Source organism: Dermatophagoides farinae, chromosome 5, assembly GCF_024713945.1.
Source record: "Dermatophagoides farinae isolate YC_2012a chromosome 5, ASM2471394v1, whole genome shotgun sequence".
Classification (NCBI taxonomy): Eukaryota; Metazoa; Arthropoda; class Arachnida; order Sarcoptiformes; family Pyroglyphidae; genus Dermatophagoides; species Dermatophagoides farinae.
In genome coordinates, this window is record NC_134681.1 from 514,184 (window position 1) to 541,814 (window position 27,631).

At 28.8% G+C, this 27,631-nt stretch overlaps 4 protein-coding genes across 6 annotated transcripts in view; 3 read left to right on the forward strand and 1 right to left on the reverse strand.

Moving 5' to 3' along the window:
- Nucleotides 1-8,539, forward strand: part of LOC124498808 (protein Wnt-5b) — a 31,542-nt gene extending 23,003 nt beyond the window's left edge. The window contains exons 3-6 of the mRNA XM_075731288.1: nt 3,186-3,793; nt 4,926-5,218; nt 5,431-5,774; nt 6,055-8,539. Coding sequence (XP_075587403.1) covers nt 3,186-3,793; nt 4,926-5,218; nt 5,431-5,774; nt 6,055-6,169 — 1,360 coding nt within the window. The 3' untranslated portion in view covers nt 6,170-8,539. The remainder of the gene's footprint in view (nt 1-3,185; nt 3,794-4,925; nt 5,219-5,430; nt 5,775-6,054) is intronic.
- Nucleotides 8,540-8,611: 72 nt separating this feature from the next.
- On the forward strand, nt 8,612-11,349 carry LOC124498829 (myophilin). The gene is made up of 3 exons (XM_047062655.2): nt 8,612-9,134; nt 10,525-10,664; nt 10,745-11,349. Exons 1-3 carry the CDS (start codon nt 9,084-9,086, stop codon nt 11,118-11,120), a joined length of 567 nt encoding a protein of 188 aa, XP_046918611.1. The 5' UTR covers nt 8,612-9,083; the 3' UTR covers nt 11,121-11,349.
- Nucleotides 11,279-16,495, reverse strand: ema (C-type lectin domain containing ema). The gene is made up of 6 exons (XM_047062584.2): nt 15,753-16,495; nt 15,558-15,686; nt 13,927-15,482; nt 13,366-13,862; nt 13,143-13,299; nt 11,279-13,085 (listed from the first exon to the last, which is right to left on the reverse strand). Exons 1-6 carry the CDS (start codon nt 15,848-15,850, stop codon nt 11,701-11,703), a joined length of 3,822 nt encoding a protein of 1,273 aa, XP_046918540.2. The 5' UTR covers nt 15,851-16,495; the 3' UTR covers nt 11,279-11,700.
- Nucleotides 16,496-17,275: 780 nt separating this feature from the next.
- nwk (FCH and double SH3 domains nervous wreck) lies at nt 17,276-25,165 on the forward strand. Of its 3 annotated transcripts, none has more exons than XM_075731393.1 (10): nt 17,276-17,709; nt 18,634-19,007; nt 19,092-19,253; nt 19,456-19,563; nt 19,727-19,832; nt 19,944-20,212; nt 20,325-20,520; nt 20,662-20,936; nt 21,006-21,601; nt 21,773-25,165. In XM_075731393.1, the coding sequence occupies exons 1-10, from the start codon at nt 17,701-17,703 to the stop codon at nt 23,212-23,214; spliced, it is 3,537 nt and encodes a 1,178-aa protein (XP_075587508.1). In that variant the 5' UTR covers nt 17,276-17,700; the 3' UTR covers nt 23,215-25,165. The 3 variants fall into 3 exon arrangements, with proteins under 3 accessions (XP_075587508.1, XP_075587509.1, XP_075587510.1); XM_075731394.1 differs by lacking the exon at nt 17,276-17,709 and adding an exon at nt 17,869-18,424; XM_075731395.1 differs by lacking the exon at nt 17,276-17,709 and adding an exon at nt 17,869-18,424 and having other exon boundaries at nt 18,639-19,007.
- Nucleotides 25,166-27,631: the final 2,466 nt, after the last annotated feature.

The following is a 27,631-nucleotide window of genomic DNA, read 5'->3' on the forward strand; positions in this document are numbered from 1 at the left end:
CTCAACAACAACAACAACAACAACAACAGCAAAAATAAAAACAAAAACAGAAAAAAAAATGAAATAAAATTTGGCCATCAAAATCCTTACGATATGATCACATAACCAAATTAAACACATCACACACACACACAGTGAAGAGAAAGAAAAAAATATACGACGCTAATCTAAATCTTTGAAATTCAATTGCATATATCAAACCATAAACATAATCTTTTATCAACATTATATGTTATTCAATATTATTATCATGTACAAAGGGGGGAAAAAAAATTTTTTTTTTCATATATAATCTTCAAATGAACATGAGTGAAAAATATCCAAAAAAAAAAATCTCGGTCAAATATGAAAAATTCGTTATACAATCCGATCAAAATATGTTGTTGTTGTTGTTGTTGTTGTTTTTGGCGAACCGTTATTGTATAATCTGATTTGATCAGCTTCGGCTTGCCATTAACCAAATTCATTCTTGTTTCAATAATAAAAATGATGATGATGATGCTTATGCTGATGCTGATATAGTGAAATTGCAATAATCAAAAAAAAAAAAATTGCAGCGGTAATTATCTTAATTAGATTTGATTAATTGATGTTCAGTGTGTGTGTGTGTGTGTCTGTGTCATGTATCAGATAGATTAATCCATGGTCGTATTATTTTATTTTTTTTTTTTTTTTTTGGTTAAAAGATCTCTAAATGAAATATGGTTTGATTGATCATTCATTCATTTCATTTTTTTTTCGTTTGTTCATTGGTCAACACTTGTTTTCTCTGTTGTTGTTGTTGTTGTTGTTTTTTTCATCTTTTCGAGGTTCTATAATGAAGCCTTTGAAGCCTATTTCTATTGGATGCACATGAGAATTGATATAGAGAAATGGAATTTTTTTTTGTTGTTGTTGTTTTTTTTTCTGGTATACAAGTGACCTAAACTCGAAATGGATTAGGCCAATGAAAAATGCATTTCATCATCATCATCATAATGGTTAACAATAAACGTGTTCCCTTTTGATTGCAAATTTGATTTTTATTTTTCTTTTCTTGGCTGGCCAAAATAAAAAACTGCCAAAATATTTTCGTTGCAAAAAAATTATACTGATGATGATGATGATGATACTTTCTACTATTATCAATTTGAATCTTATCCATCATCATCATTATCATCATGCATCATTGATCTCATCACTATTCGGACATGGTAAAGAAAAAAATTTTTAATCAAAATCAAGATATTATAGATAAGTTGAGTGAAAATAAAAATCGTTTATAATAATAGCAAGATAATGTATTGGAAATTCTTATCTGTTTATATCAGATTAATTCCAAACCATTTATAAAATGGTCACATCACGTGATTTATTTATTTTTTTCTTTTCATCCATATCATTTTTTACCGGTACCATTATTACAATCGATCGTGGTATAAAACAATGAGCTCTAGACAATCTTCATCATCATGGTTATCATCATCATTTTTGTTTTGAGTTTTTTTTTGTAGAGCTTGAAATGGACCCACTGATGATACTGATGTATTTTTTTTTACATATCAGGTTCAATAACAAACTATGATTATATTTGGCCGAGACCCTTGAAATCCGATTACACGATTATGATTTTTTTTCTTCTTCTTCGTTTCATCATCCGCATTATCATGTTTCATAAAAATTGAATTTCTCATTTGATTTTATTAATTTTGTTGTTGTTGTTGTTGTTGTTGTCCCGTTTCATTTTTTTTAACCAACAAATGTTGTTTCTCATATTTGGTTGATCAGCTGCTGCTGTTGTTGTTGTTAACCAACTACACATACACACACAAAAACAGGATGATTATAACTTTAATACACGCTATATATATGAGTGTGTGTACAAATTGCTATTTTTTTTTCTTTCTTTCTTTCTCGACATAATTTTCTTTTTTTTTTGGATGTTATTGCCAAAATAGGTGTTTGAAGTATGTGTGTGTGTGTGTGTGTATCAATATTGTGAGTGATCCAATTTCTTATATACACACACAATATCTTCATTTTTTTCTCATTGAAAAAAAAAATTCAAATACAAAATGTGATGTGATGTGATGTGATCATCATCATCATCATCATTACATTATCAAGACAAACTGGCGCCATTTTGGTCGCAACCTTGTCAGATGATTATACCTGAGAATCACCTAGTTTTTATTTTCTGTTGTTGTTATTGCTACTGCTGCTAAACAGGTTGACTGTATATATCAAACGATGATGATGATGATGATGATGATCAATTGATCTAGTTTGAATATGTGTGTATTTGTGTGTGAAAATGGAAAAAAATTTTACCTAGTTAATTGGAAACCCAAATTTTATCATCAAAATTGTAATCATCAATGATGTACAATGATGCCGATGAATTTAGTTGTTTTTTTTTATTTTTGTTAATTGTTTTTGTTTCTTGATTTTCAACAATTCTTTCTCATGAATTTTTTTTTTCTAATCTCAATTTTTTTTTCATAAAATAAATGTGTTGCATACATTGCGACAATTAATGTGATTATATGTTGAATGCAAAGAAAACAAAACAAAACAAAACAACTATAATGATGGACAGAAATAGATAGATTATCATATTCAATCTGATCATAACATCAAATTATGAAAAAAAATGCTACCATGCTGCTATACTTGATTGGATTGTTTGATTTGTTCAATAATTCAATTCTATGGACATTGTCCAAATAAGAAAAAAAGCAATGCAAAGCAAAGCAAAGCAAAAAAAAGGAGAGGCTCATCAGTTAAAGTTTCAAGTTGAATGTGATGATGATGGAAACAAAAAAAAAGAAGAAATCAAAACCAAACAAAACAAAATGGATAGTTTTTCTCATATGAGAATACGAATCACAGAAAAAATGATTGACTTATTTAATTATATTTGGTTATGACAATCATCATCATCATATTATTTATTATGTCCATTTAGATTGATAAATACAATCTATTCTATTTGTTGTATATAGATCAAATTTCCAATTATGATTGTGTTCATTTAATGTTAATGTTATCATTATTATTATTACATTTCTTTTTTTATATTGTCAATACCAATTTGTTTTCATTCATTTTTTTTTCTTGTTTCTATTATTGTTATTAGTTAGATCATCATCATATTATTATATTAATATAATAATATTACTTGTTATTTTTATTTTCATTCATAGAAATCTTGGAATGCAAGGGATCTCATTGACAAATAATGAATTGTATCCAACCGATCTAAGTTCATATGAATTAAATACATTGGGCAATATAAATTCCGGATCATTATCACCAAATTCTTATATGTTGGTTAATGGTGATAATAATGGTGGCAATAATGCCAATAATGTTTTGTCAACAAATAATTTTGGATCATCACCAACATCAACATCAACAGGATCCGGTAGCCATAATAGTATATTTGGCCATAATCATTATGGAATGGATTCATCAGAAATTAATTCCGGTATTATGGGAAATGTTGGTGGAAATCCGGTGCCATATGGTTCGAATGGAAATAATAATTCTAACAATAACAATAATAATAATAATAATAATGATTATAATTATAATTATAATAAACAACAAAAGAAAAAATTATTTTGTAACGAACTAAAAGGCCTAAGCAAAGGACAGACACAATTATGTAATCTTTATCAAGATCATATACCACATATTGGTCGTGGTGCACGTTTAGGCATCAATGAATGTCAATATCAATTTAAAAATCAACGATGGAATTGTTCAACAGTGGATGATAGTTCAGTGTTTGGACATGTACTAAATATTGGTAAGTGGATGCTAAATTTAAATTTGAAATTTTATTTTTCAAAAAAAAAAAATAAATAAATAAAATAAAATAAAATGTAAAAAAAACCATAAAATTTTTTGTTGTTGTAACAAAAAATATTTTGTTGATCCATTTTTTTTCGTCTTCTTCTTTTTCTTCTTCATTCAATCCAATAAAATATATATTTTTAAATATACATTTTAGAAACACACGACACATAGACCAATTAACAAATACAGGAAACAAATTGACAGTTTTACAGACATACACACACACACACACATCGAGCTTGACAATGTATTACGTAATTTATTTATTTATTTTATCAATTTTTCTTAATCTGAAAAAAAGAGGTATAGGTAGAGACGACGACAATTAACATATCATGTCCAAATATAGAATCAAAAAAAAAAAAAAAAACATCATAAAACTCATGAAATAAGAAATAGGAAAAGAAAAAGAAAAATTTTGTAACAACAACAACCAACCAACCAACCAACCAGGGTGAAAGTGATACAATGACCGATATATTGAAGATTGAATTGAAAGTTTCATGACATTATTATCTAAGCAATCTTAATCATCATCATTAATAAAATGCATACAATTTTGTTTAGTCTTCATTTTTTTTTGCTGAGCGCCCAGCAAAAAAAAAATAAATAAATTTTTCACTTTTCACCCTGATAATTCTCATTCGATTGATGATTCGATTCGATTCAATTCCTTTTGATTGAGTTTATTTTTCAAGTTATCAAGCAACCGTCTACCTGATCAAGTCTAGTCGATTCAATTATTCAAACTAGATTGATGTGCAATCCATTTTTCAAATCTTGATCAGTGGTATGTTTGTGTGTGTGTGTGTGTGTGTGTAACGAATGAACAAACAAGAACGAAAAACAAAAATTGCTACTAAATTGCGATCTAATTACGAATTTTTTTTTTTACTCGAAAATCACTTTTTTCTACATTTTATTTTATTTTTTTTTCTTTCTTTCTCTTAATCTCTTTCTCCTGTGATCACTAACCGAACATTTTAATCATGAAAAAATGTTGTTTATCCAAAAAAAAAAAAAATCTTTTAAATGATAATAATGTTAATATTATGATGGTGTCGGTGATCATAAATTATTAGCCAGTCGAGAATCAGCATTTGCACATGCTATTTCAGCTGCTGGTGTTGTATATGCTATTGCACGTGCATGTCGTGATGGACAATTATCACATTGTAGCTGTGGCCGATCAGCAAGACCTAAATCATTAAATCAAGAATGGATCTGGGGTGGATGTGGCGATAATCTTGATTATGGTTATCGTTTTTCTAAAAGTTTTATCGATGTTCGTGAAAAGGAAAAAAATCTACCTAAAGGTTCAAGAGAATTGGCAAGAAAATTAATGAATTTACATAATAATGAAGCAGGAAGAAGGGTAAGTTTTATCATTTAATCAATCAATATTTATTATGTGGCTGTCAATCGTAATCGAAAAAAATTTGTTTTTTTTAAATTTTTTTCTCTTACTTCTCTTAATCAAAACAAAAAATTGATCCCATTGATTTTCGAATTGTGAATTTATGAATATAAAATGAAACCAAAAAAAAAAATCTATCTCGCAACAACCAACTGGTTTATTGTAAAAAGGCTGTTATACGTAAAACGAGAGCAACATGCAAATGTCATGGTGTAAGTGGTTCCTGTTCTGTAGTAACCTGTTGGCAACAATTATTAAGCTTTCGTGAAGTTGGCGATTTTTTAAAAGACAAATATGATGGTGCAACCGAAGTACGATTAAATAAACGATCAAAATTACAGGTCCGTCATCCTAGTTTTACAAGGCCAACGGCCGAAGATCTTTTATATATTGATGATTCTCCTGATTATTGCGATCATAATAATAAAACGGGTGCATATGGTACACAAGGACGTTATTGTAATCGTACATCCAAAGGAACCGATGGATGTAATCTAATGTGTTGTGGACGAGGGTAAGTGTAACATAATATTATCATCATTATATCATTATATCATACAACAATTACTAATCCCAATCATTAATCACACAAGTAAACCATGTACCATTTTTTCATATTTAATTCTTAATGTTTTCTTGCCTCCACTACTGTTGTTATATGATGGCAATTATTCTGCATGAATCCATTTTAAATGATGATTATATACGTTCACTTTTTTTTCATGTGAAATTGTTCATTAATTTAATTCTTTTCTTTTTCATTTTCTTTTTTTTCTATGTGAAAAAAACTCCAGCTACAATACGCAAAAAGTAACGGTAAAAGAACGCTGTAATTGCAAATTTCATTGGTGCTGTTATGTTGAATGTAAAACGTGTACACGAACTATTGATTTGTATACATGCAAATGATGATCATTATCATCATAGCCATTATTTTATCTTGATATAATCACAAGTCGATCATCATCATCATCATCATACACAGGGCCGGCCCAGAAAATCGCGAGGCCTTGTGCAAAAATAGGGTGAAAAGTTGGAGCTGCGAGGCCCTTGCCAATACAGCGGAAAGGGGGAAGGCAGCGCGAGGCCTTGTGCTGTGCACAGTTTGCACAGGCACCTCGGCCGGCCCTGATCATACACATCCTCATCATTATCTCATTCTCATATCTCGTTATATTAGTCTGTATGGCCATCATAACACGCTCTCATCATCATTGAAAATCATCGATATCATTGAAAGAAAAACAAAAATTGTAAATTGCAAACATACACACACACACACATACATACATAGTTTTATGTACGAAATTTTGGAAAATTTGTATTGTGAAATTGTGCGGCCGTGCGCATCAATTCATTCATTCATCATTATCATTATTATCAGATTCTGAATTCAAATATAATATATAAAAAGGGATATAATTTTTTTTCTGTATAGATACATTACACCAAAAAAAAAAGAAGTTAATGCAATGTTCAACATACACACACACACACAAATACACAAATGAGATCCAAAATAATATAAACGGATCTAAATAAAATACGTATACGTAACAAAACAAAAAAAAAATCGTACACGCACAAACGCACAATTTTGTGCACAACCATTGTATTATCATCATCATCATCATCATCATCATTAACAACACATATAATCGAATGGCATCTAATCATCTAAATTATCATCATCATCATGGCACCAGTGAACAATGAAAAGAAAAAATAATAATGATACGATTCATTATCAAGATAAAATGAACAATATCACAAGTAATATTGAATTGGAATAATCAAAATTATGCTATTGCAAATAGTGAACAAATCAAAATGATTGGAAAGTGGAGAAAAAAAAATCTATTGATTTTCATTTGACAAACGAAACTTAGATGACGAAAAATGATTTCAAATACCAAAAAATAAAAATAAAATAAAAATAAAATTCCCAAAAGTGTGTTCATTCATCCATCCATCACATCAAATTACATCATCATCATCATCATCATCAGAATTCATTTTATCATCACCATCATATTATTATCAAAAATGTTCATTTTTCTTTGTCATGCACACATGAATTCATTTTTTTTCATTGTTTGGAATATTCCATTTTTATCGCTAATTCATGAATAATATATTCGTACATATTGTATTTGCAAAATACAAATATACACACACACACACAGTATACAATCAATCAATCAATCAATCAATCAATCAATTGATTGATAAATGAATCAATCAATCAGTCAATCGATCAATCATACAAACATAGATCAAATTCATGATTCAAATCTATATAATAACTTTAATTTAAATATAATACATAATTCTGATCTGATATTATCATCATATTCATCATTATCATTTTGTTTTTCTAGATTATCATCATGATGATTTATGCATTTTATTATCATCTAATCATATATATGAATGATTATGCCACATAACAATAATCAACACACGAATCAAATATTACCTATTTAAACAAAACGAAAAAAAAATCTCTTGCATCATTTATGAATAGTATATTCTTGTAGACAACAATAATCAATGATTATATGATCATTATTCTTCTTTTTTTTTATAACCATCATCACTAGAATTAGATGGATATTTTGTTTTGGCAATATCATTCATTGTGTAATGGAGAAAAAAAGAAACAGGAACCAAAAAAAAAAAATGTCATTCTTAAGAAAAATGAAAACAACAATGGAATAATTGCCAAAATCTTTGGATTTCTTCTTCTTCTTATTCTTCTTCATTTTTTTTGTACCCAACACACACAAATCACAACATTACACTCAACAATCACGGATATATTGATTACGATTTTATTATTATTACTAATAACATTAATATCATAAATATAATATTTGTCAAACAATGAAATTTGATAAATGAATTTGGATACAAATTACAAATATAGAACGCCAAATAAATGCCAAAAAAAAAATTGATAACATAAAATAAATTGAGACATCGGTTGCCATCTTGTGTCATCAGATGGTTATTGAGGCCATTTTTTGTTTTTATTGATGATCAATCAATCCATGTTTTTTTTTTTTGTTGCATATATTTTGGGCGTAAATTGGAAAGATTCAAATGTATTGATGAATGCGCAGACTCTTAGAATAGCACATATTTATTGACCGTTATTATCATCAAGCTAAACATCATGATCATGATCATAATCATCATAATAATGATTTCTATATTGGCTACATTATAGCCATTGTAATGGTATAATATTGATTGAAGAAAAAAAAATCTAACCAAAGCCATTGTTGCCAGTAAATTTTTAGTGCCACTACATCAACAATTTTATTGAACATTTTTTTTTTTTGTACACTTGTATACACTTGTTGGTATACAGCGTCCAATGTGATAAGATGGTAATAATGGATGATAATTTTGGTGGTGGTGGTCGTGGTTGTTGTAAATGATGATGATGCATAGCTTAGCTGGATAGTCTCAAATTCATGATTGTTCGTTGATTGTTGTGGTGGTGGTGGTTGATCGTCGGTTGGTTTTTTTTTTTTTTTTTGCAGAACGGAAAACCGATTTTTTTTTTTTCATTTCACTGTCACTTTCAATGTTTGCTTGATTTGATAAAGACACGATCATCATCATCATCATAAAAAAAAGTTGCAAAAAATTTTATTTGAACATCGTTTATACTGTCGTCGAATTCAACTGGTTTTTCATTTTCAATTTTTTTTCCTGCTAATATATATATATATATATATATATATCTGGTGTACGATAATTTCTATTTTAGTTATAGAAGCTTTAGAATCAATCAATCAATTAAACTGTGAGTATGGAAAATCGTGCTGAAAAATCCGGTATTGCTGCTGAAACCCATGCAAAGGTAAGGCTTGAAATTTATTCCGATGATAAAATGATGAATCATTCATTGACCATTTCAATCATTATTATTTTTTTTTTCACCTATCTATTCTATTCAACCATCAATGTTGAGAACTTGAATTGAATGTTGAGAAAAAATTTTATTTTGTTTTTTTTTTGTTTTCACAAATCACACAAATGTTTTGAAGGCCATTGTCATTGAGTGTGTGTGTGTCCATCGAAACAACGATGTTATTATATGATCATTGTTGTCGTTGTGTATATGATGTTCATTCAATATCAATGAACATCATTTTTTTTAAATCATTAGGCGAATGCTTGCCGGATGTTCAACGATTGATTATTGACCATTGTTCAGAGGCTGTTTTTAATGATTATTTGAAGAATTGATTGTTTTCATCATCAGTTTATTTAAGATACTCGAATAAATGCAATCTGTATGTGAAAATACATTAACAATAAAATCATGTCTTTAAAGATGATATGACTTTAATCATTATGACCAAAAAAAAAACTGTGAAAATCACATTACAAGACGAGTAATAGACAAGAAGAAATCTTCAGAAATATTGATTGATCATTCTAGTCTGTTTTGATGTTAATCATCATCAAAAATATGATGAATAAATTATTTATGTTCATCTGGTTAGTGAGTGATGTATGAATTTCTTTTTTTCTTTTTTTTTGATAAAACTTGTTATTTTCATTGGAAACATGAGCTAAATGATGAAATCAGGAATCTTTGATTTAAAAAAAAAATTTGATAGATATCATCAACGAATAAATGGTACAAATAAATGAGAACGATAATAATATATATAAGATATATATTCCTATTCAATATATTGGCCAAAATCCATCTGTCAGTTTTTTCTCATTTATACACTCATTTACATTAATTTTTTTTTGTTCATTTTTCCGGTTTCATTATATTTCCATCACCAAATGATCGGCCATCATAGCCACGGTGGCCAACAACATTTGAAATGTTTAAATATTATCATCATTTTATTATTATTATTATTATTAAAATGTGTCAGTATAATTTTTTTGTTGTTGTTGTTGTTGTTGTGAATATGTATATCGGAATATAACGATATCAATCAAGGTCAAATGAAATTATTTGCTGTCAGATTGTTGTTGTTGTTGTTGTGAATAGAAATGCTAGTTTGATGATATTGCTACCGATATTATTATGGATTTCAATCAAAAAAAAAAAAAAAAGAATTTCAATAGATCAAAAATAGTGATATGACTATATTGATAAACAAAACAAAACAAAACAAAAAATGCCTATACCTTTTTTTTGATCAATTGATTGCAAAAAAAAACTATACACTATATTGATATATGTTACAACTAAAAAATATGTGTGTCATACACTTGAACAGGTGCAATCAAAATATGATCCGGATTTGTCGAAACAAATATTGGCATGGATTAATGATATTGTTGAAGGTGTCAATATTGATACTGATGGTAGTGAAGATAATTTCCATGCAGTATTGAAAAATGGTGTCGTACTCTGCAAGTAAGTAAAACGTTTTTTATTTGTCATTTTAATCATCAATTTTATTTTTATCTAAATCCAATTGGTTCCGTTTATCATAGATTGGCTAATACTATGAAACCAGGAATAGTGAAAAAATTCCAGGAAACATCATTGCCATTCAAATGTATGGATAATATTAATTCCTTTTTGAAAGCATTAGATGTATTGGGCGTCAACAGAGAAGAAACATTCCAAACGGTTGATCTTTGGGAACGTGTTAATCTTCATTCTGTACAGATTTGTTTGTCATCATTGGCACGTAAAGCAAATAAATTCGGATTAAAAGGATTTGGACCAAAAGAAGCTGAAGAAAATAAAAGAAATTTCACTGAAGAACAATTGAAACAAGGTGAAACAATTATTAATCTACAATATGGTACAAATAAAGGTGCTAATGCTAGTGGAATTAAATTTGGTACATTCAATCGTCTATAAATTCCAATTTTTTTTTTTATTAATCAATCACAATTCACTGGATTCATATTATTATTATTAACATTCCGCTAATTGATTATGAAAAAAACAATTTATATACTTGTCTTCTTTTTTTGTTTATTTTATTTTATTTTTTGGTTAACAAATTGTCAATTCCATTAATTAAAATTGGTTGATTTATTCATAATTTTTTTTTCTCAAAAATAATAACAAAAATTAAAACTATAAATATATATGTGTGTGTGTGTGTGTTTTTGTGTGTGTGTATGCGTGGGAGTAATTTATATTGATATTAATTAATGATTAATTCACCGTTGATAATTTTCATCATTATAATAATAATAATAATAATAATAATAGAGCTTAGTGACCAAAACAAACAAACAAACAAACAAATAAACAAACAAAAAAAAAATATAAATAAATAAATAAAAATTCCATACATATTCAATAATAATAATACAAATACAAATATTATAATGATATCACAAAAGGATAAAATTTGATAATAATTTTTTTCTGTTTGTATACATAAATCATGCACATGCACATGCATACACCCACGAATGAATATAATTGTTTATACATCAAATGTTTCAGATGTACGATTCTGTTGTCGTCTCAATGATGATAATGATGATGATGAGGATGATGATGATGATGGCGGTGAAGATCTGTTATTTTTATTGTTATTATTATTATTATTATTATTAGCAGTAATTATTGTTTCATTTATATCATTGTTAATCATTCTGGTTACATTAAGATTATCCAATGATATGGCATCAACTACATCATGATTATTATTATCCAATGGATTGATACCTTCTTCAATATGAGTATCATTGAATAGATGGGAATTATTAGAATTTTCTTGCCATTCGGCTGCTAATGTAACAGATGCGGCAGCCGATACCGCTGTTATTGTTGACGATGTATTCTTTCGCAATGTTTTTGGACTAAGATCATTCAATGGTATACCATATTGTTCTTGATCATGATCATTATCTAAATGATTGGCGGGATATTTTAATTTCTTCTTAAGACGTCTTTCATTTTCAATCGATATTTTAGCCGATGTTTGTTGTTGTCGATTAGAAGAAATCGATTTATTTGTTTTATTATTTGATACAGCCGGTGAATAGGCATAACGTTTTTTGTTTAACATATCCAATTTATTAGTGTTATTATCATTCGATGAAGAATCTGAAGATTGGCCAACAGGAAATTTCGATGGAACAGCAACACCTGGAACTGCATAGGTTCGCGTTAAAATTGGATGATTATGATGATTTTGATTTGTAGCTTTTTTATTACTATCCAGAGAGGATTTCGATGATGATCCGGTACGTATAATTGATTGAGATACTGTTGTTTGACCACTTGTTGGAACATCAATAAGATTAGCCACAGCTATTATTTTACGATCCAATACTTTTTTATGCGCTTTACAAAGATTATTACGTGCAACTAAACTACGAACAGTATCGTTGAATTGAAATCTAGCCACAATACTTTGTTGACGATTACGATATCCAATTCTTGTAATAGTCATTTTGTTATCTAATGCTATGGAAGATGATAATCGATATGAATCAAAATAAATATACAATGATTTATTATTATCTTTTTCCGGTAATGGCGGTGATGTTTGTAGATGACCAAGCTCTTTTGAATGCATAACGATTTTTTCAATATCCTGTAATCTAGCGATAAATCGAATGACACCCCAACCATATCGTTTATCATCCGGTTCAATAAGAATAATAAGATCGTTCATGATGGTCATGAACCGTTGCATTCGACGACCACTTGTATTGGAGTTTTGCATCAGAGATGGACTTTCAGATCTTGATGCTGGTGCTGATTGTGAATAACGATCACGGGCATCACCTGAATATTGTCGATGCTGATTATTCACCAACTGATAAAATGTTACTGAACACCGATTTAGATCACAATTTTCTTGAATTTGAAAAAAAAAATTATCAATAAATGTTAAATTTAAACAATTTGACTCACCAAGATCAATAAATTGATCTAAATAAACCGAAGGTGAAGTAATAGTATCGTCTAATAGTATGGAAAAATCTTGAGCTTTATCATCGGTGCTTGTATCACCCATTGATTTACGAACATCAAATGAAAGAAGACGTAAAACGAAAAATACTTGAATTATCTTTAACAAAAATGAATGTGAATAATATATTAAATCCATAATTCGAAATAAAAAAAAATCACTTACATAACGAGCTTTTTCACAATCGATTCCTGGCAGACGTAGATGAAAATTTGAATCATCTTTGTTTATTTCATTTGGGGGCAACAATAACGTAGCATCCATGAACAATTGTTCTAATGTTAGATATGAATCATATGACCAAATCTGATTGGATCGGTCTGATGCAGAATGTTTGGATGGAGAGGCCGATGTGGACGATGATATTGAGGTACGTGTTGAACAAGAATGAGAATGAAACATTCTAGCTTCTTTTTCAAAAAGATTCAAAAATATAGATTCATCTATTGAGCAATAATAGTGTCTTAATATATGGCAAGCATCTTCACGAGCTTGTTCTAACACTGCTATTTGATGATCAGACAATATCACATGACCATGAGGACGTGAAGTAGCTTGGGATTCTTCAGGTGGATTCACAACATTCGACGATAGTGGACAACAGGCAAGTTTTCGGAATAAATGAACAGCAAGCTCAAAAGTTACCAAACGTATGGATGAGTCTATGGTAAAATTAATTATGAAAATGAATCAAATTAATTTTGTTATAATAATATGATAACTTACTTGATGAGCTACATTGACGCATGATTAATAAAAGGCTGTTAATCAATGTATGATGAAACGAATTTGTTGGCGGCAAAGATGTATCATCATTCAATGATGACAAAAAAATATTCTCATATGTCTCACTATCAATAGCTTTATTTGAAACAATTGACGAAATTAAAGAAAGTGAAAATAAAACAATTCTATCGTCCGAACTTGTCCAATCGGGTATGAATCGAATGATTTGTGATGAATGACAAGATTTACTGAGGTTATTTCTTTCAGAATTTTTGCTGCTACTGCTACTACTATTACTGTTCCTATTATTATTATCCATGGATGATTCAGAGTTAGGAATAATTTTGGCATTCAAAGATGCTAACAATGTAATCAGAAATGAACAATCCTGCCAATTTATTGCTGGACATGATTCAATTTTTGATTTATTTTCATCACTTGTTGAATGATTTGGGTCAAAATTATTAACCGTTTCTTCTGCTAACTGTTCATTATTATCATTATTATTTATCGAATGTGATGGACTTGAATCTAACATTTCACTAGAATCGGAAGAATTTTGATTCGATGTTGTCTGTATGGCTTGTTCAATGGCTGCTTCTAACGAAGTGATGGGCTGAGTAAATTCACATTTTTGTGCAATAGTTTCAATGTCTTGTTTGTTTGAAATCAATGCCAATAACAATGTTTTGAGTAAAGCACCATATGAAATGATTAAGAACACCTGTGTTAATAGAAATATTGCAATTGATGGCGATAGAATGACATTAATTTCTTTGGAATTTGATGTTTCTGATTTAAATTTCGAATCAATACGTAAAAATGAATGCATATACAATGGAATTATAAGGCGATACAATAGATTATCTGAAAGTACATTATTAAGATCATCAATATCTAAGAGTAGAATATCGTTTAAATAATGAAGATGATCAAGATGTTCGGCGACCAAATCTTCTAGACGATTAATTAGATTAGAAGAACTATTACTATGTGGCAATGAACCTTGAATGTTCGATGATGATGATGATTGATTTCTTGATTCAATATATGTTGCCAAAGAGCTATTTAAATCTAGAATATGATTACCAATGAACCAGGATAGATTAGAAAAATATGGTGCTGCCGTACAATCACGTATGAAACGAAGCATCGCTTTTTCCTGTACACGAAATACATTCAATGTCAACGTACGAACTGCAATTCGTACCATTTTTTCTGAATGATTAAAAAATTTAATCGCCTCAGTATAAAGAGGAAAATCGGCTGTATGTTCATTGAAGAAAAAATGTATTGTATGTGTATTCAATTTAAGCGATAATGTTTTCAAAAATGATATGTAATAGGCCATAACTTCTTCATCACTAAAATCAAATTTATGTATAATAATTGAATTAACGTGATTGTTTGATAATAAATAATAAAGTGATGTTTCATTCTTGATGTTTTCAAATAGAATATTCAATGTTTGTAATAATTGTGTACAAACATAGCCACCACATTTTTGTTTCATGATATTCAAGAAAAAATAGAGCATATTTTTTTCGAGAAAAAAACTATAATAATGAATAATGGATAAAAGGATTTAAAATAGTATTTAATTTTATTTTTAAAACTCAAATATAACTTACTCAAAGACACTAGAATCATTTTGATCACCCCAGATTAGAATTTCAGCAATTTGTCTCAATGTTTCAACCAATAATGTACGATTTGATTCACTGACCGTTTGATTTTTTTCCAATAAACGATATAATAATCTATATAAATGAAATTTGATTTACATTATTTATAATTTGATATTTGATTTCTATTATAACACTCACTTTAATTGTTCCAATGAATGTGGATTGCCATTGGATCGAACTAAAGACGATTCGGAACTGGATCGAGACCAGCCGAACCATTTTGTTGGTCTAAGCATTTTAGAAATTTTTGTTGAATATAATCAGAAATGATTTTAAAAATCACTTTAATGAGAATTTCCAATTATTAGTGGCGATGATGGTTTTGTGGGCATTAAAACACATTACTGAAACATTTTGAATTTTTTCCGTTATAAAAATCAAAACACCGGTATAAATGTGGTTGTTGATGATTAGCTGATTGAAACCTGATGAATTTCCAAGATCCAAATTAGTTGATGGATCAAATTGAGAGAAAAAAAACAATAAAAAAAATATTTAATAACAACAACAACAACAACGACATTTACCAACACACAAACACACACATCAAAAACGAAAGATGATGTGAGCTTTATAAAAGCCAAACACATCAGCTGGATTTACACTCGAACATGTACTGTTCATAGAATATGTTATGTGATTTTGAATAGATTGGACCTGGAATTATCATCATTGTTTATAAATCAAATATTGACCATTTAATATTGAATAAATATAGAATGAGATTGTAAAATGAATCAATTTAGTTTCAATTTATCAAAAATTATTCGAATGATACACGAAATTGAATATACCAGCGATAACAGAATGGAAAAAACCGGGCTCCACATTCATATGATGATAATCTATGAATACGGTTACTATATAATTTTCAGATTCAGATATTTTTAAAAAAAACTGAACAAGAAATTATAACCATAACCATTTCATGTATTATATATAGCCAAAAACTAGGCATTCTGGTTATCACTTTTACATGTGAATTCAATTTAAATAAGATAGAAAGTACTATGAATTTGAATTTGTTGTTGTTGTTGTTTTTTATTATTATTCCATTTTCTCATGGATAAGAAATTTGGAGGAATATATAAATCCAAAGGGCCATAGAGATAGTTTGTTTGCTTTTCAATAATTGTGTGTGTTTGTGTGTGTGTGTGTGTGTGTTTCAAGAATGGGAACCAATGAAATGAAAACAAAAAAATTCACCAAACAAAACCAAACACTTGGATTCGTTCGATTTAAATCGAAATTTCGACCGTAGGTGGCAAACAAACAAAAAACCTTAATACAAAAACCTAAATGATCGATGAGAAATGAATTGAATGTAAAAATAAATAATAGAATTAAAGAATTGATGAATGGAAAATATTCTTCAATTTTGTTTTCAAATTGTAAATTGAACAAATAAAATTAGCCAATGCAAAAGCTTGGCAAACCAATTTAAATGTCAAGTTTTTTTTGTCGTCATTCATTAAAATTGGATAATCTGATTCTATATATATAAATATAGACTGGGCTAAAAAAATGTTGAAATGTTAATATGTCAACTCATAAATGAAATGGAGAAAACATTGTTTTTTTTAAACATTTTAATGGGCGTTTTTTTCAAATTAATCATTTACTATGATTGTAATTGTAAATAACAATTGGTTTTTAAAATCAATCAATACATCTTTGCCCACCGTTGTGGATGTGTGTGTGTGTTTGTGTGTGAAGAATATATTGATTCTCAAAAAAAAATTCTCTACATTAAAATATGTGTACAAACAATAACCTCTTTTTTTGTATTGTTCAAAAAAAAAAAAATTCTTTTCTGTTTCGATTAGTATGAATCGAAAATTGTGAATAATAGATTCTGCTCCATTTGATACCGATGAAAATAGGATCTGGTCTTTCTAGAGAACATTTTTTTCCACCGAAAGCCAAACATCACATCGGACCATTTTATATATATATAATTGTGTGTGTTTTCTGGTTTTCAAGATCTTTAAAGAATGCTTTTCTTCTTTTTTTTTTGCTATCTTTTTCTCATCAGTTTATAACTTATATATATAGTTGTGTGCGTGTGTGTTTGGACTTTTAATGTATGTTCCCTGTATGTTGTGACGTTTCTTCCTTTTTTTTCTATTCATTTGCAATAGGACAAAGAGAGCTATATATATAAATAATATAACAACGGACCAATCTTCAAGGTGGAACATCAAGATCCGATTCAATAGTTCCCGGACAACGGAAGCAATTCTTTGCTATTTACAATATATAATAATATAGTATCGAAAATAAAAGAATATAATTCTAAAGCGACACCAAACACACAAAGAAAGAATCAAAATGAATGGGCCATAATATGAATCTTTGACACAATGGTAGAATTTCCTACCACTCCTACACTACTTGCAAATCAAATCAACAACAACAACAACAACAAAAAACAGTGTTTGTGATCCGAATTTTATGGAACATTTTTTTTTCATCTCTCATTGGGTTGTATGTATAATAGAAAAAAAAATTTCACATTGGAATCGACATACAACACGAGAAATTTTTCCGACTACTTCCCTTTCATATATGTATATGTGTTCATATGTATATTACACTGTGGCCTTTAGAAGAAAATTCTGGTTCAAATCAACGATTCCTCATACACACACGCATATACCAAAACAGAAATAATGAACATATTTTTTTTCTAATTCGTAATACACAGCTTATACGACAAGAGAAAAATCGAAAAAACAAGTGCAAAAAGAAAACAAATCTTGAATCGTAAAAAAGAAAAGAAAACATCCACCTTGAAAATAATAGAATTTGTAAGTGTTTATCATCATCAGCATTATTAAATTTTCATTTCGAAAATTCTTTACAACAATATTATTTAGTTTTTTTTGTGTGTGTGTGAGTGTGTTCTGGTTCTGGTTCTGATTGTATATAATTGGTTTCCTATTTTTTTTTTTTAATTTGCCCGGTCATTTTGATCATTTTCACTTTGTTTGAATCAAATTGTTTTTTTTGTCTTTAGTATAGAAAAAAAATAGAAATTAAAATGAGTGTAATATCATCATCACCATCACCATCACCAACACCACCACCAGCACCAGCACCAGCACCACCACCACAATCATCATCACCATCTCATCATCAACAATATTCAACAAAACCAGGTGCATTAGTTTCAGCAGCTAAATCATTATTATCTGAACAATCGACACGTCTTTCATTGAAACATACAACAGATATTGATCTATTGGATGATTTGCGTAATTATTTAAAAAATCGTTGCGCTTTAGAACGTGATTATGCACAATCGTTGGCCAAATTGAATACAAGCTATTCAAAACGTTCATCAACATTTTTAACATTTGTTTCAAATGAAGATGATAATTCTGATATCAAGTAATTGATTTGATTTTCAAAAAAAAAATTTTGATATTTTTTTAATAATTTTTTTTTCAAATAATCAAATTGTCACTACTATAGAACATTATACAGTTCATGGAGAATATATCAAGAAGAAACAGAGAAACATGCCAAAAATCGTCAATCACAATTTGAACAATTGGCAACAGTATGTGAAACATTGAAAACATTACGTTCACATAAGATTCAGGTGGCCAAAAAATGTTTGGACAATTATCTCAAGTAAGTATCTGAAGCATTAAATGGGATTTAAATGTCATTTTTGTTTTCATTGAAATATCATTCAAACTGGCCATTTATATGGGTTATAAAACATTTTTCCATTTGTTAACAATCATTAACAACACATTGTGACAATCATTATGATAACAATAAATGATAATAATGGACAATAATTTCCAAAAAAAACCGGACACACACACAGAAAAATGCACGAAGAAATTGTCAATTCAGTCAACGAGATTGATAAAACAAGAAAATTATATTTTGAAGAAGAACATTTGGCCAAACAAGCACGAGATAAAGAAGAAAAGTAAGTTGATCCAAAAAAAAAAAATTGTAAAAATACATTTTTCACAATATCTAGACTAGATGATGGATTTTTATTTCATTATTATTTAACATTTTTATTCTTTTTCATCAATTTCTATGTCAATACTACATACATAATGATGATAATAATAATAAAATAAAAGAATTAAAAAACGTAAAACAGGCATATTTGCATCATTTACAAATCTACAAAATAAAAAAGAACGTACATCAGCACATCGTGAAGCAAGCGATATACAATCAACTCAGGTAATATAATTACTAATCAATAATTATCAAAATTGTTCAATATTTTAATTTTTGTTTCCCATCGCTTTGATGCATAACAATAACAAACGACGACGACGAAAAAAAAAATAGGCACGAAATGATTATATAATGGCATTAGCAGCTGGCAATGCACATTTTGATCATTATTATAATCAAGATTTAATCAATCTTATGTTGACCATCGATGATTATGTATTGGATAAATGTCGTGGTTATATGTTAAATTTATTAAAAGTGGAAAAAGATTCCGCTCAATCATGGTATGATGTTAATGAAAAGGCCACCGATCTAGTTGATCATACATCAGCTGATTATACAAATTCAATATTTTTACGCGATCCAAATTCAACATCATTGACGTAAGTTATTATTATTATTATTGTTTGCTATTTTCTTAATTTAAATGAATAATAAAATAATTGTTGAAGTAATTAATAAATTAATTAATTTATTTCCAATATATAAAAAAAGGGAAATATTATCATATGAATTTCAGGCATGTGATAATGATCCGATCGATACAATTTCATTGGATCATAATGCTGATATTGCATTACGTAATGAAGGTCAAAAATGGTTCACTTGGTTTTCTAAAGAATGTCGCAATCTAAATCGTTTATCAGCTCAATTAGTTAAATTACAAGCATTGTTATCGGAAGGTCATAAGGTAATTTATTTATTTATTTATTTATCAATCTTTAATAATAATATTAATAATAAAAATTTTTCCTCATTTTTCAAATCGAATCACACCATTCAATCCCCTATTACAATATTTAATAATTGATCACATTTCAATAATGATAAGACTGTCGATCTACCTGGAAGTGGACAGGTAGATATCGAGAATCGAATTGATGAAATCCGTCAACAGCTACGTAAATGTGAGATAAGTAAATTGAAAGCAAAGGCTCGTCTACAAGCAATTAAAGAAAGCGGTGCTGAAGTTGAAGATTTTATCGCATTCGAAGCTCAAGTTGCAACCGAAATCAAACAACAATCGTTGGAAGTGGATAATTTGAATCTAACTTCATTGAGTCGTACACCATCGATGCGTTCACATAGTGAATTGGAAGCTAAACTGTATGTAATGAGATTATTCAAATGAAAAAAAATTGATTTATTGATTTTTTTTCACCTTTTTCTTTGTAGTAGTTCAAAAAGTGAATCTGAAAATGTTTCCACCGGTGGACATCAAACGGTACGACCTGAATCATCATCATCGATTGAACAATTGGATTCGCCTGATAGAGAACTTTTACAGATGGGCACTAGTATTGAAAGTACATCACCTGCACCCACATCTGCAGCATATTCAGCAGCTAATCAAACATCTTGGGGTGATTATGATCCAACACAAGCCTGGGATAATGAACCATCTGTACCAACCGCTGCTACTACTACCGTACGTAATGCCTATAATGGAATTAATGAAGATGGACAACAACAACAACAACAACAAACAGCCGATGAATATCGACAACAATCGACGGATTTAAATGATGATCGAATGGATAATGATAGTTATCAACAACATAATACTCAGGAAAATTTCTATGATGATTTCAATCAACAACAACAACAAGATCAACCAATGGCCGACGGATTTGCATTGATTGGCAAACAATGTTTTGTTCTATACAGTTATACTGCCCAAAATGATGATGAGCTCACCATTATTGAACAGGAAATTCTTAATGTTGTGAATGCAGCCGATAAAGATTGGGTCCAGGCACAAAATAAAGACGGTTAGTCATTAAGGTCTAATTTGCTAAATTATGATTTGTCTGGATATAGAATTCTTTTTTATCTTGTCTTTTTTTCGCATTTAAAACAAGAAAAATAAGAAAAAAAAACATTAATATAATTATTATTATTCCCTACTGTATTTTATTCAAATTGAATATTAAAAAAAACAGGTCAATACGGTTATGTTCCGGCATCATATCTACAAGAAGTGACTATGAATGAACATTATGATACAGCAACGTCCGATATACAAGCCACAATGCCAAATGATATAACAACGTACAATGAAAATAATGATGAACAACAATATCCGATTACTCCAGCCAATAATCAATGGACCACTGATGAACCACCATCTAATACAATATCATCATTAGCACAACAACAACAACAATCAGAAATCAATATTCAACAAGCTTCATTAACAATTTCACAAAATGATAATAAACAAATGGAACAATCAAATGAACAAACCATAAATAATGATGATGATGATAATGAACAACTTGATATTACTTATGTTCGTGCATTGTATGATTATATCGCTACTAATAGTGAAGAAATTTCTTTTAAATCTGGTGATCTAATTAAAATTATTGATCAAGATTCGGATGATGGTTGGTGGACTGGTCAAACTACCGATGGCCATGTTGGTCATTTTCCATCCATGTTAGTCAGTGAATTAGAAGAAAGTGAAGATGATGATGATGATGATGATGAAAACGATGATGATAATGATGATGATGATGATGATGACGATAATGGTCCAAATGGTTTTGGTCGTCAAGTACCGTTGCCACCACCATCGATCGATTTACCACCACCCATACCGTCTTCTGTGGTCTATGATCAAAATGGATCGTCTCTAGTAGATTCCTGTAATAAAAATGGAACACCAACAGACAACGAATCTAATGGAATGCAACAACAACAACAACCATTACCACCACCGCCTCAAATGGAGAGTTGTGATGGTGACGATGATGAAGATGAAACAACACTATCAGCATTACCACCGCTACCGCCGCCGCCGCCGCCACCACCACCACCACCACCACCAACAGAAACAATAACGGGATCAGTACAACCTCCTAGCTTCGCACCGCCACCAAAACCAATGCAGTTAATGGCACCTCAAGCAGTAGTTATTATACAACCTACACCTGAAATTGAATCTAGACCTGCTATCGGCACTGAATCGTCATCATCATTATTGCCATCTGAAAATGAAAATTATGCCGACCAAATAAACATAGATCATCGACGAAGTAATACCGGTGGTGAAGACATGGATCAAAAAAATGATCAGCAACAACAACAACAATCTAGTGTTTGTGTATCAATGGCTATAGCGGCACATGAAATATCTGAAACTATCACACAACAAGCAATCGATGATTCAATGCTTGAATTAGAAAGACGACGTAGTTCGGCAACAAGCTCAAATCAAGATCCGGTAACAACCACAACTGCTTCACAATCATCGATTGATGTCGATTGTACAACAACAACAACAACAACACAAATGAATGGAATGATTGTCGTTACTAATGGTGAAATATCTCACGATGATGATGACGATGATCATCATCATGATGAAGATATGAAATAAAATGTGTAGCCAAATATGTTCAAAAATATTCATTCATTCATACAAATGCAATCATAACACAACAACAACAACAACAACAAAAACTAACAACAATAACAACAACAATAATAAAAAAAACCCAAATGAATAACGGGTAATAATAATTTGTTCAATTCAAAAAAAAAAAATCTTCATCTTTATAAAAAAAACAAATGTATCCTGTTCTTTCTTCTTTTCTTTTTTTTATTCCAAACAAAAAATTAAATTATTCTATTGTTAATTTAATGAGAGCAACCCGTTCAATTTGCCTGTAAATATATATATGTTTATAGAATAATAGAAAATTAGATGAAAACTAATTTTTTTTCTGTTCAAATTTGAAACCGGGGGAGGAAATAGAGAGAAAAAAGTTTCACTGAACAACAACAACAACAACAACAATACATATGTGAATCATTTGGAACACAGCTGTATGTGTGTGTGTTATTGTATCTATTTTATTTTGAGAATCGAATTTAAATGAAATAAAAAAAAAATACATACATGAATTTGGCAACCTAGCTGACATACACACACACACACAAAAACATAACAAATACATAAACGTACAACCAACAACAACAACAACAACAACAAAGAAAATCCAGGAAATAAATTTGAATATTTCACGTCAACACAAACAGACACACACACACACACCTATATTTCATTGAACTTTTTTGTTTCCTACTGTTGTTGTGTTTTTGTTTCATCGAAAAGGAATGAAAAAAAAACATATTTGGCCACCAGTATTTACCAGAAACGAAGAAGAAGAAGAAGAAAAAAAAGAAAACTCAAACCCCATCTACAATACATGAAATTATTATACTGATCATCATCATCATGGTGAATTGTTCTCGTTTGCTTCAAATAAATTTTTTTTGTCTTCTCGAATCAAACATAATATTTGTCATCATTCGAAAAATTCTTTATTGATTCATTTTTTTTTCGTTTCGTTTCGTTTCCATTGTTATCAGAAATATTATATAATTATATATTACATCGTATTATTATGTATGTATGTATTATCCGGAATTCAATTAATTCATTCGGTTTTGGATCACATATGAAAAATATTTCACCTGCAAACATTCACACACTCATACATACACGCAATTATTATTACTTGACTGATGATGATGATGATGATTATTATTTGCCTTAAAATTATTTGATGTGCATGTTTCTTGTATATGTATATGTATAACGATCATAATTTGACAAATTCTTGAACAAGTTTTTTTTCTTGTCAAATCAAATACAAACATACACACACACACACACACAAATCTAATTTCACTAATGTCATTTCATATTCACTAAAATATATTGGATATCATCATCATCATCATCATCATCATCATTTCAATATCTAAAATCCTTGCTTCCAATTGTTGTTGTTGTTGTTTAAAATATTTTGAAAGATGACAAAAACAAAACCAAAAAAAAAAAAAAAAAAAGAAAATTCAAAATTAATATCCAAATAATCTGTAGATGTAGATCATAAAATTTGATTGATTTCACATATAAATAATAATTACCAGTTTACAAACACAACGATTATCATGATTATTATTATTGTTGCTTATTTGTTGTTGTTGTTTTTGTTTTTTATTTTGTTTTGTTTTTCGTTCCATATAAATATATTATTTAATATCACTTAATTGCTTGGATTCATATGAATACGAATGTAAACAGGATGAAAAACAAAAAATTGATCCATGTCCAACACGATATTTATACCAACAAATACACAGACATACACATACAAATCATACCAAAATCAATTAAATCATCATCATCATCATCCGCAAGTAATTGATATCAACATAAACATTACACATACACACACAGATGTAGTCGACAGAATAAAAAGAAAAAAAGCCGAAAAAAAATAATAATAATAATTGGTCACGGAATTAACAAGAAAAAATTTGTAGTCTTTTTTTTCTTCTGATCGATCAATTGATTGATTGATTGATTGATTGACAGATTGATTAACCATTTTATTATTAGCCATTATTATTTGTCATCAACAGATTGTTTAATGATCAATTTTTTTTAACCAAAAACAAAAATTATGGCGCTGCTGACATTATTGATTGATTGATTGATTGAATGAATGGATATATGATTAAAAAAAAAACAATCCTTCGAGGGATAAATGAATAACCACCAAAAATAGCATGATCCGGTGCCTGATATCTTATTATCTTCATCATCAACATCATGTATATTTGGACACGTGTATGGTGTATCAATGTTTCAACAAATATAATCATTTGTACTTGTTGAATAAACGGAAAAAAATCATTTAAACATTGTGGACTGGTAATAATAATCGATATATAATCGTAATAAAAATCAAACAATGGTGAAAAATAGGTTAAAAACTGATTGAAAAATTTGGTGAAAAAAAATATAAATAAACAAACAAAATCATTTGACAAATATCTGATTATGTTGAATGAATTGTGAAAAAAAAATGAAAATCATTGATTCGTATTGTTTTCGGATTTTGCTCCTTTTCTTTTTTATTGATCCGATTCGATTTGATTAAAGTCAAAAATCTTTTTTGCTTTATTTTGCTTTATTATTTGTTTGATTGTGTTCCAAAATGAACACTAACAATAACAACAACAATGGATGCAATAATAGGAGGATAAACAACAACAACAACAACAACAACAGCAGCAAAAAAATAAATCGTTCAAACCATGAATGAAATTATCATTGAATCCAATGAGAAAAAAAAATCATTACGATTGATGCCTTTACGATGATGATGATGATGATGATCGATTTTTTTTTCTTCTTTCATCATTAACCATCCATTCAGTCAGTTCAAAATCATTCGAAAATTCGTATTGAGGAACCATCTTTGTATTACTTTGGCAAAAAAAAAAAATTCATTTTCTTTTCACATAATTTGGAATAATTTTTTTTCCTTCATTCCTTACAAACTTTTCTTTGAGCACAATTATTATTTCAATGATCATCATCATCATCATCATCATCATTATTATTGTAACCATGTTGTTGTAAAAAAAAGATTGATCACACATCGATCGAGCGATTGACCACGTCTTCAAGAGGAAAAAAAACAGATTACCTTTGACCTAATAACAAGTACAATAATTTATCAAACAAAACAAAATAAAATACGATTATTGAATGGTTAATATATGTGATGAAGAAGAAGAAAATAAAAAAAAAAATATACAAACGATGCCACCCAACACTGTTATACTTCCGTGTATGATGAATTCAATCTGAATGTGAAATCTAGATCCAGATGATGATGTTTAGAAATGTTTGCACAAAACTAAGTAACAAAGATAGACCTTCATTGACCAGTATGTCAAAAAAAAAAAAAAAACATTGATGTTTATACAACTAATTATTATATTGAAATCTAAACACTTTTTCCTTCAATACACTGTTAGGGTTCCTGAAATACATTATCATCTTATTTTAGGATGATAAAAATACAAATATAACAGCATGAGATGATGAATATAGAATAGAATGATATTAACAGACAATATTGATTGGCTTTGATGTTTCCAAATGACAGCCAAAGTACCAGCAGCCTTCTGCAGTAGCAGTCAGATCATTGTGTATCATCTTATGAATTAAGAAAAAAAAAGAAAGAGAAAAAAAAATATTTGAACAAATCAATCTACGAATCAAATACTTATGCGAAAGTGAATCCATCTTTTTTTTATATATATTCAATTTCTTTACTGTTTTTAATATGTCAAAATGATCAAAAAAAAAAAAAAAGTTTCAGTCTATGGCTAGCCACTAGACAGACATATAAATTGAAATTATTATAAGATGATGATGATGATGATGATGAGAGTTGGAAAAGAAAAAATTCAAGTCATGATAATATTAATAATGATGATGATATATATGGCTTGTATAATGAATCTATATGCATTTCATTACAATTGAAATTGAAATTCGAGCATATGTATGTGTTTGTATGAAACAAAAAAAAAGAAGTTTTTGCTATTATGATAATCAAAAAATTGAAAAAGAAAAGAATTTTAAAAGACAAAAGTTTTGCAAAAAAAAAAATATGATCCTGTGCACCCAAATACCAGTATTCGAAATTCAAAATACAAAAAAAAAAAAAAAAATATTGATGAATCAAGTGTTGAACAATAATGGTATGCAAAAAAAAAATGAAAATTATCAGTTATATAACATGTCACAGAATTTTTTTTTTACCACACATTCTTTGACATGCATCAAATCATATTTAATCACTGACAATTTATTTCTGACTGTTTTTTTTTTTTTTTTTTGGTTATTTTTCTCATGAAATTGTAACGGATCAACAAACGTGAATGAAAAATCCGGCCATCATCATAGTCATCATTATGTTGAA

Excerpts from the sequence above, each read along its gene's own strand:
- LOC124498829 (XM_047062655.2), top strand. The coding sequence starts at position 9,084 with ATGGAAAATCGTGCTGAAAAATCCGGTATTGCTGCTGAAACCCATGCA. Across the intron at positions 9,135-10,524 it reads CTGCTGAAACCCATGCAAAG|GTGCAATCAAAATATGATCC; the intron begins GTAAGGCTTGAA and ends ACACTTGAACAG. Across the intron at positions 10,665-10,744 it reads AATGGTGTCGTACTCTGCAA|ATTGGCTAATACTATGAAAC; the intron begins GTAAGTAAAACG and ends CGTTTATCATAG.
- ema (XM_047062584.2), bottom strand. The coding sequence starts at position 15,850 with ATGCTTAGACCAACAAAATGGTTCGGCTGGTCTCGATCCAGTTCCGAA. Across the intron at positions 13,300-13,365 it reads ATTGTGAAAAAGCTCGTTAT|ATAATTCAAGTATTTTTCGT; the intron begins GTAAGTGATTTT and ends TTTTTGTTAAAG. Across the intron at positions 13,086-13,142 it reads AGATCAATTTATTGATCTTG|AAAATTGTGATCTAAATCGG; the intron begins GTGAGTCAAATT and ends TTCAAATTCAAG.
- nwk (XM_075731393.1), top strand. Across the intron at positions 20,213-20,324 it reads CCAAATTCAACATCATTGAC|GGAAATATTATCATATGAAT; the intron begins GTAAGTTATTAT and ends ATATAAAAAAAG. Across the intron at positions 20,937-21,005 it reads AGTGAATTGGAAGCTAAACT|TAGTTCAAAAAGTGAATCTG; the intron begins GTATGTAATGAG and ends TTTTCTTTGTAG.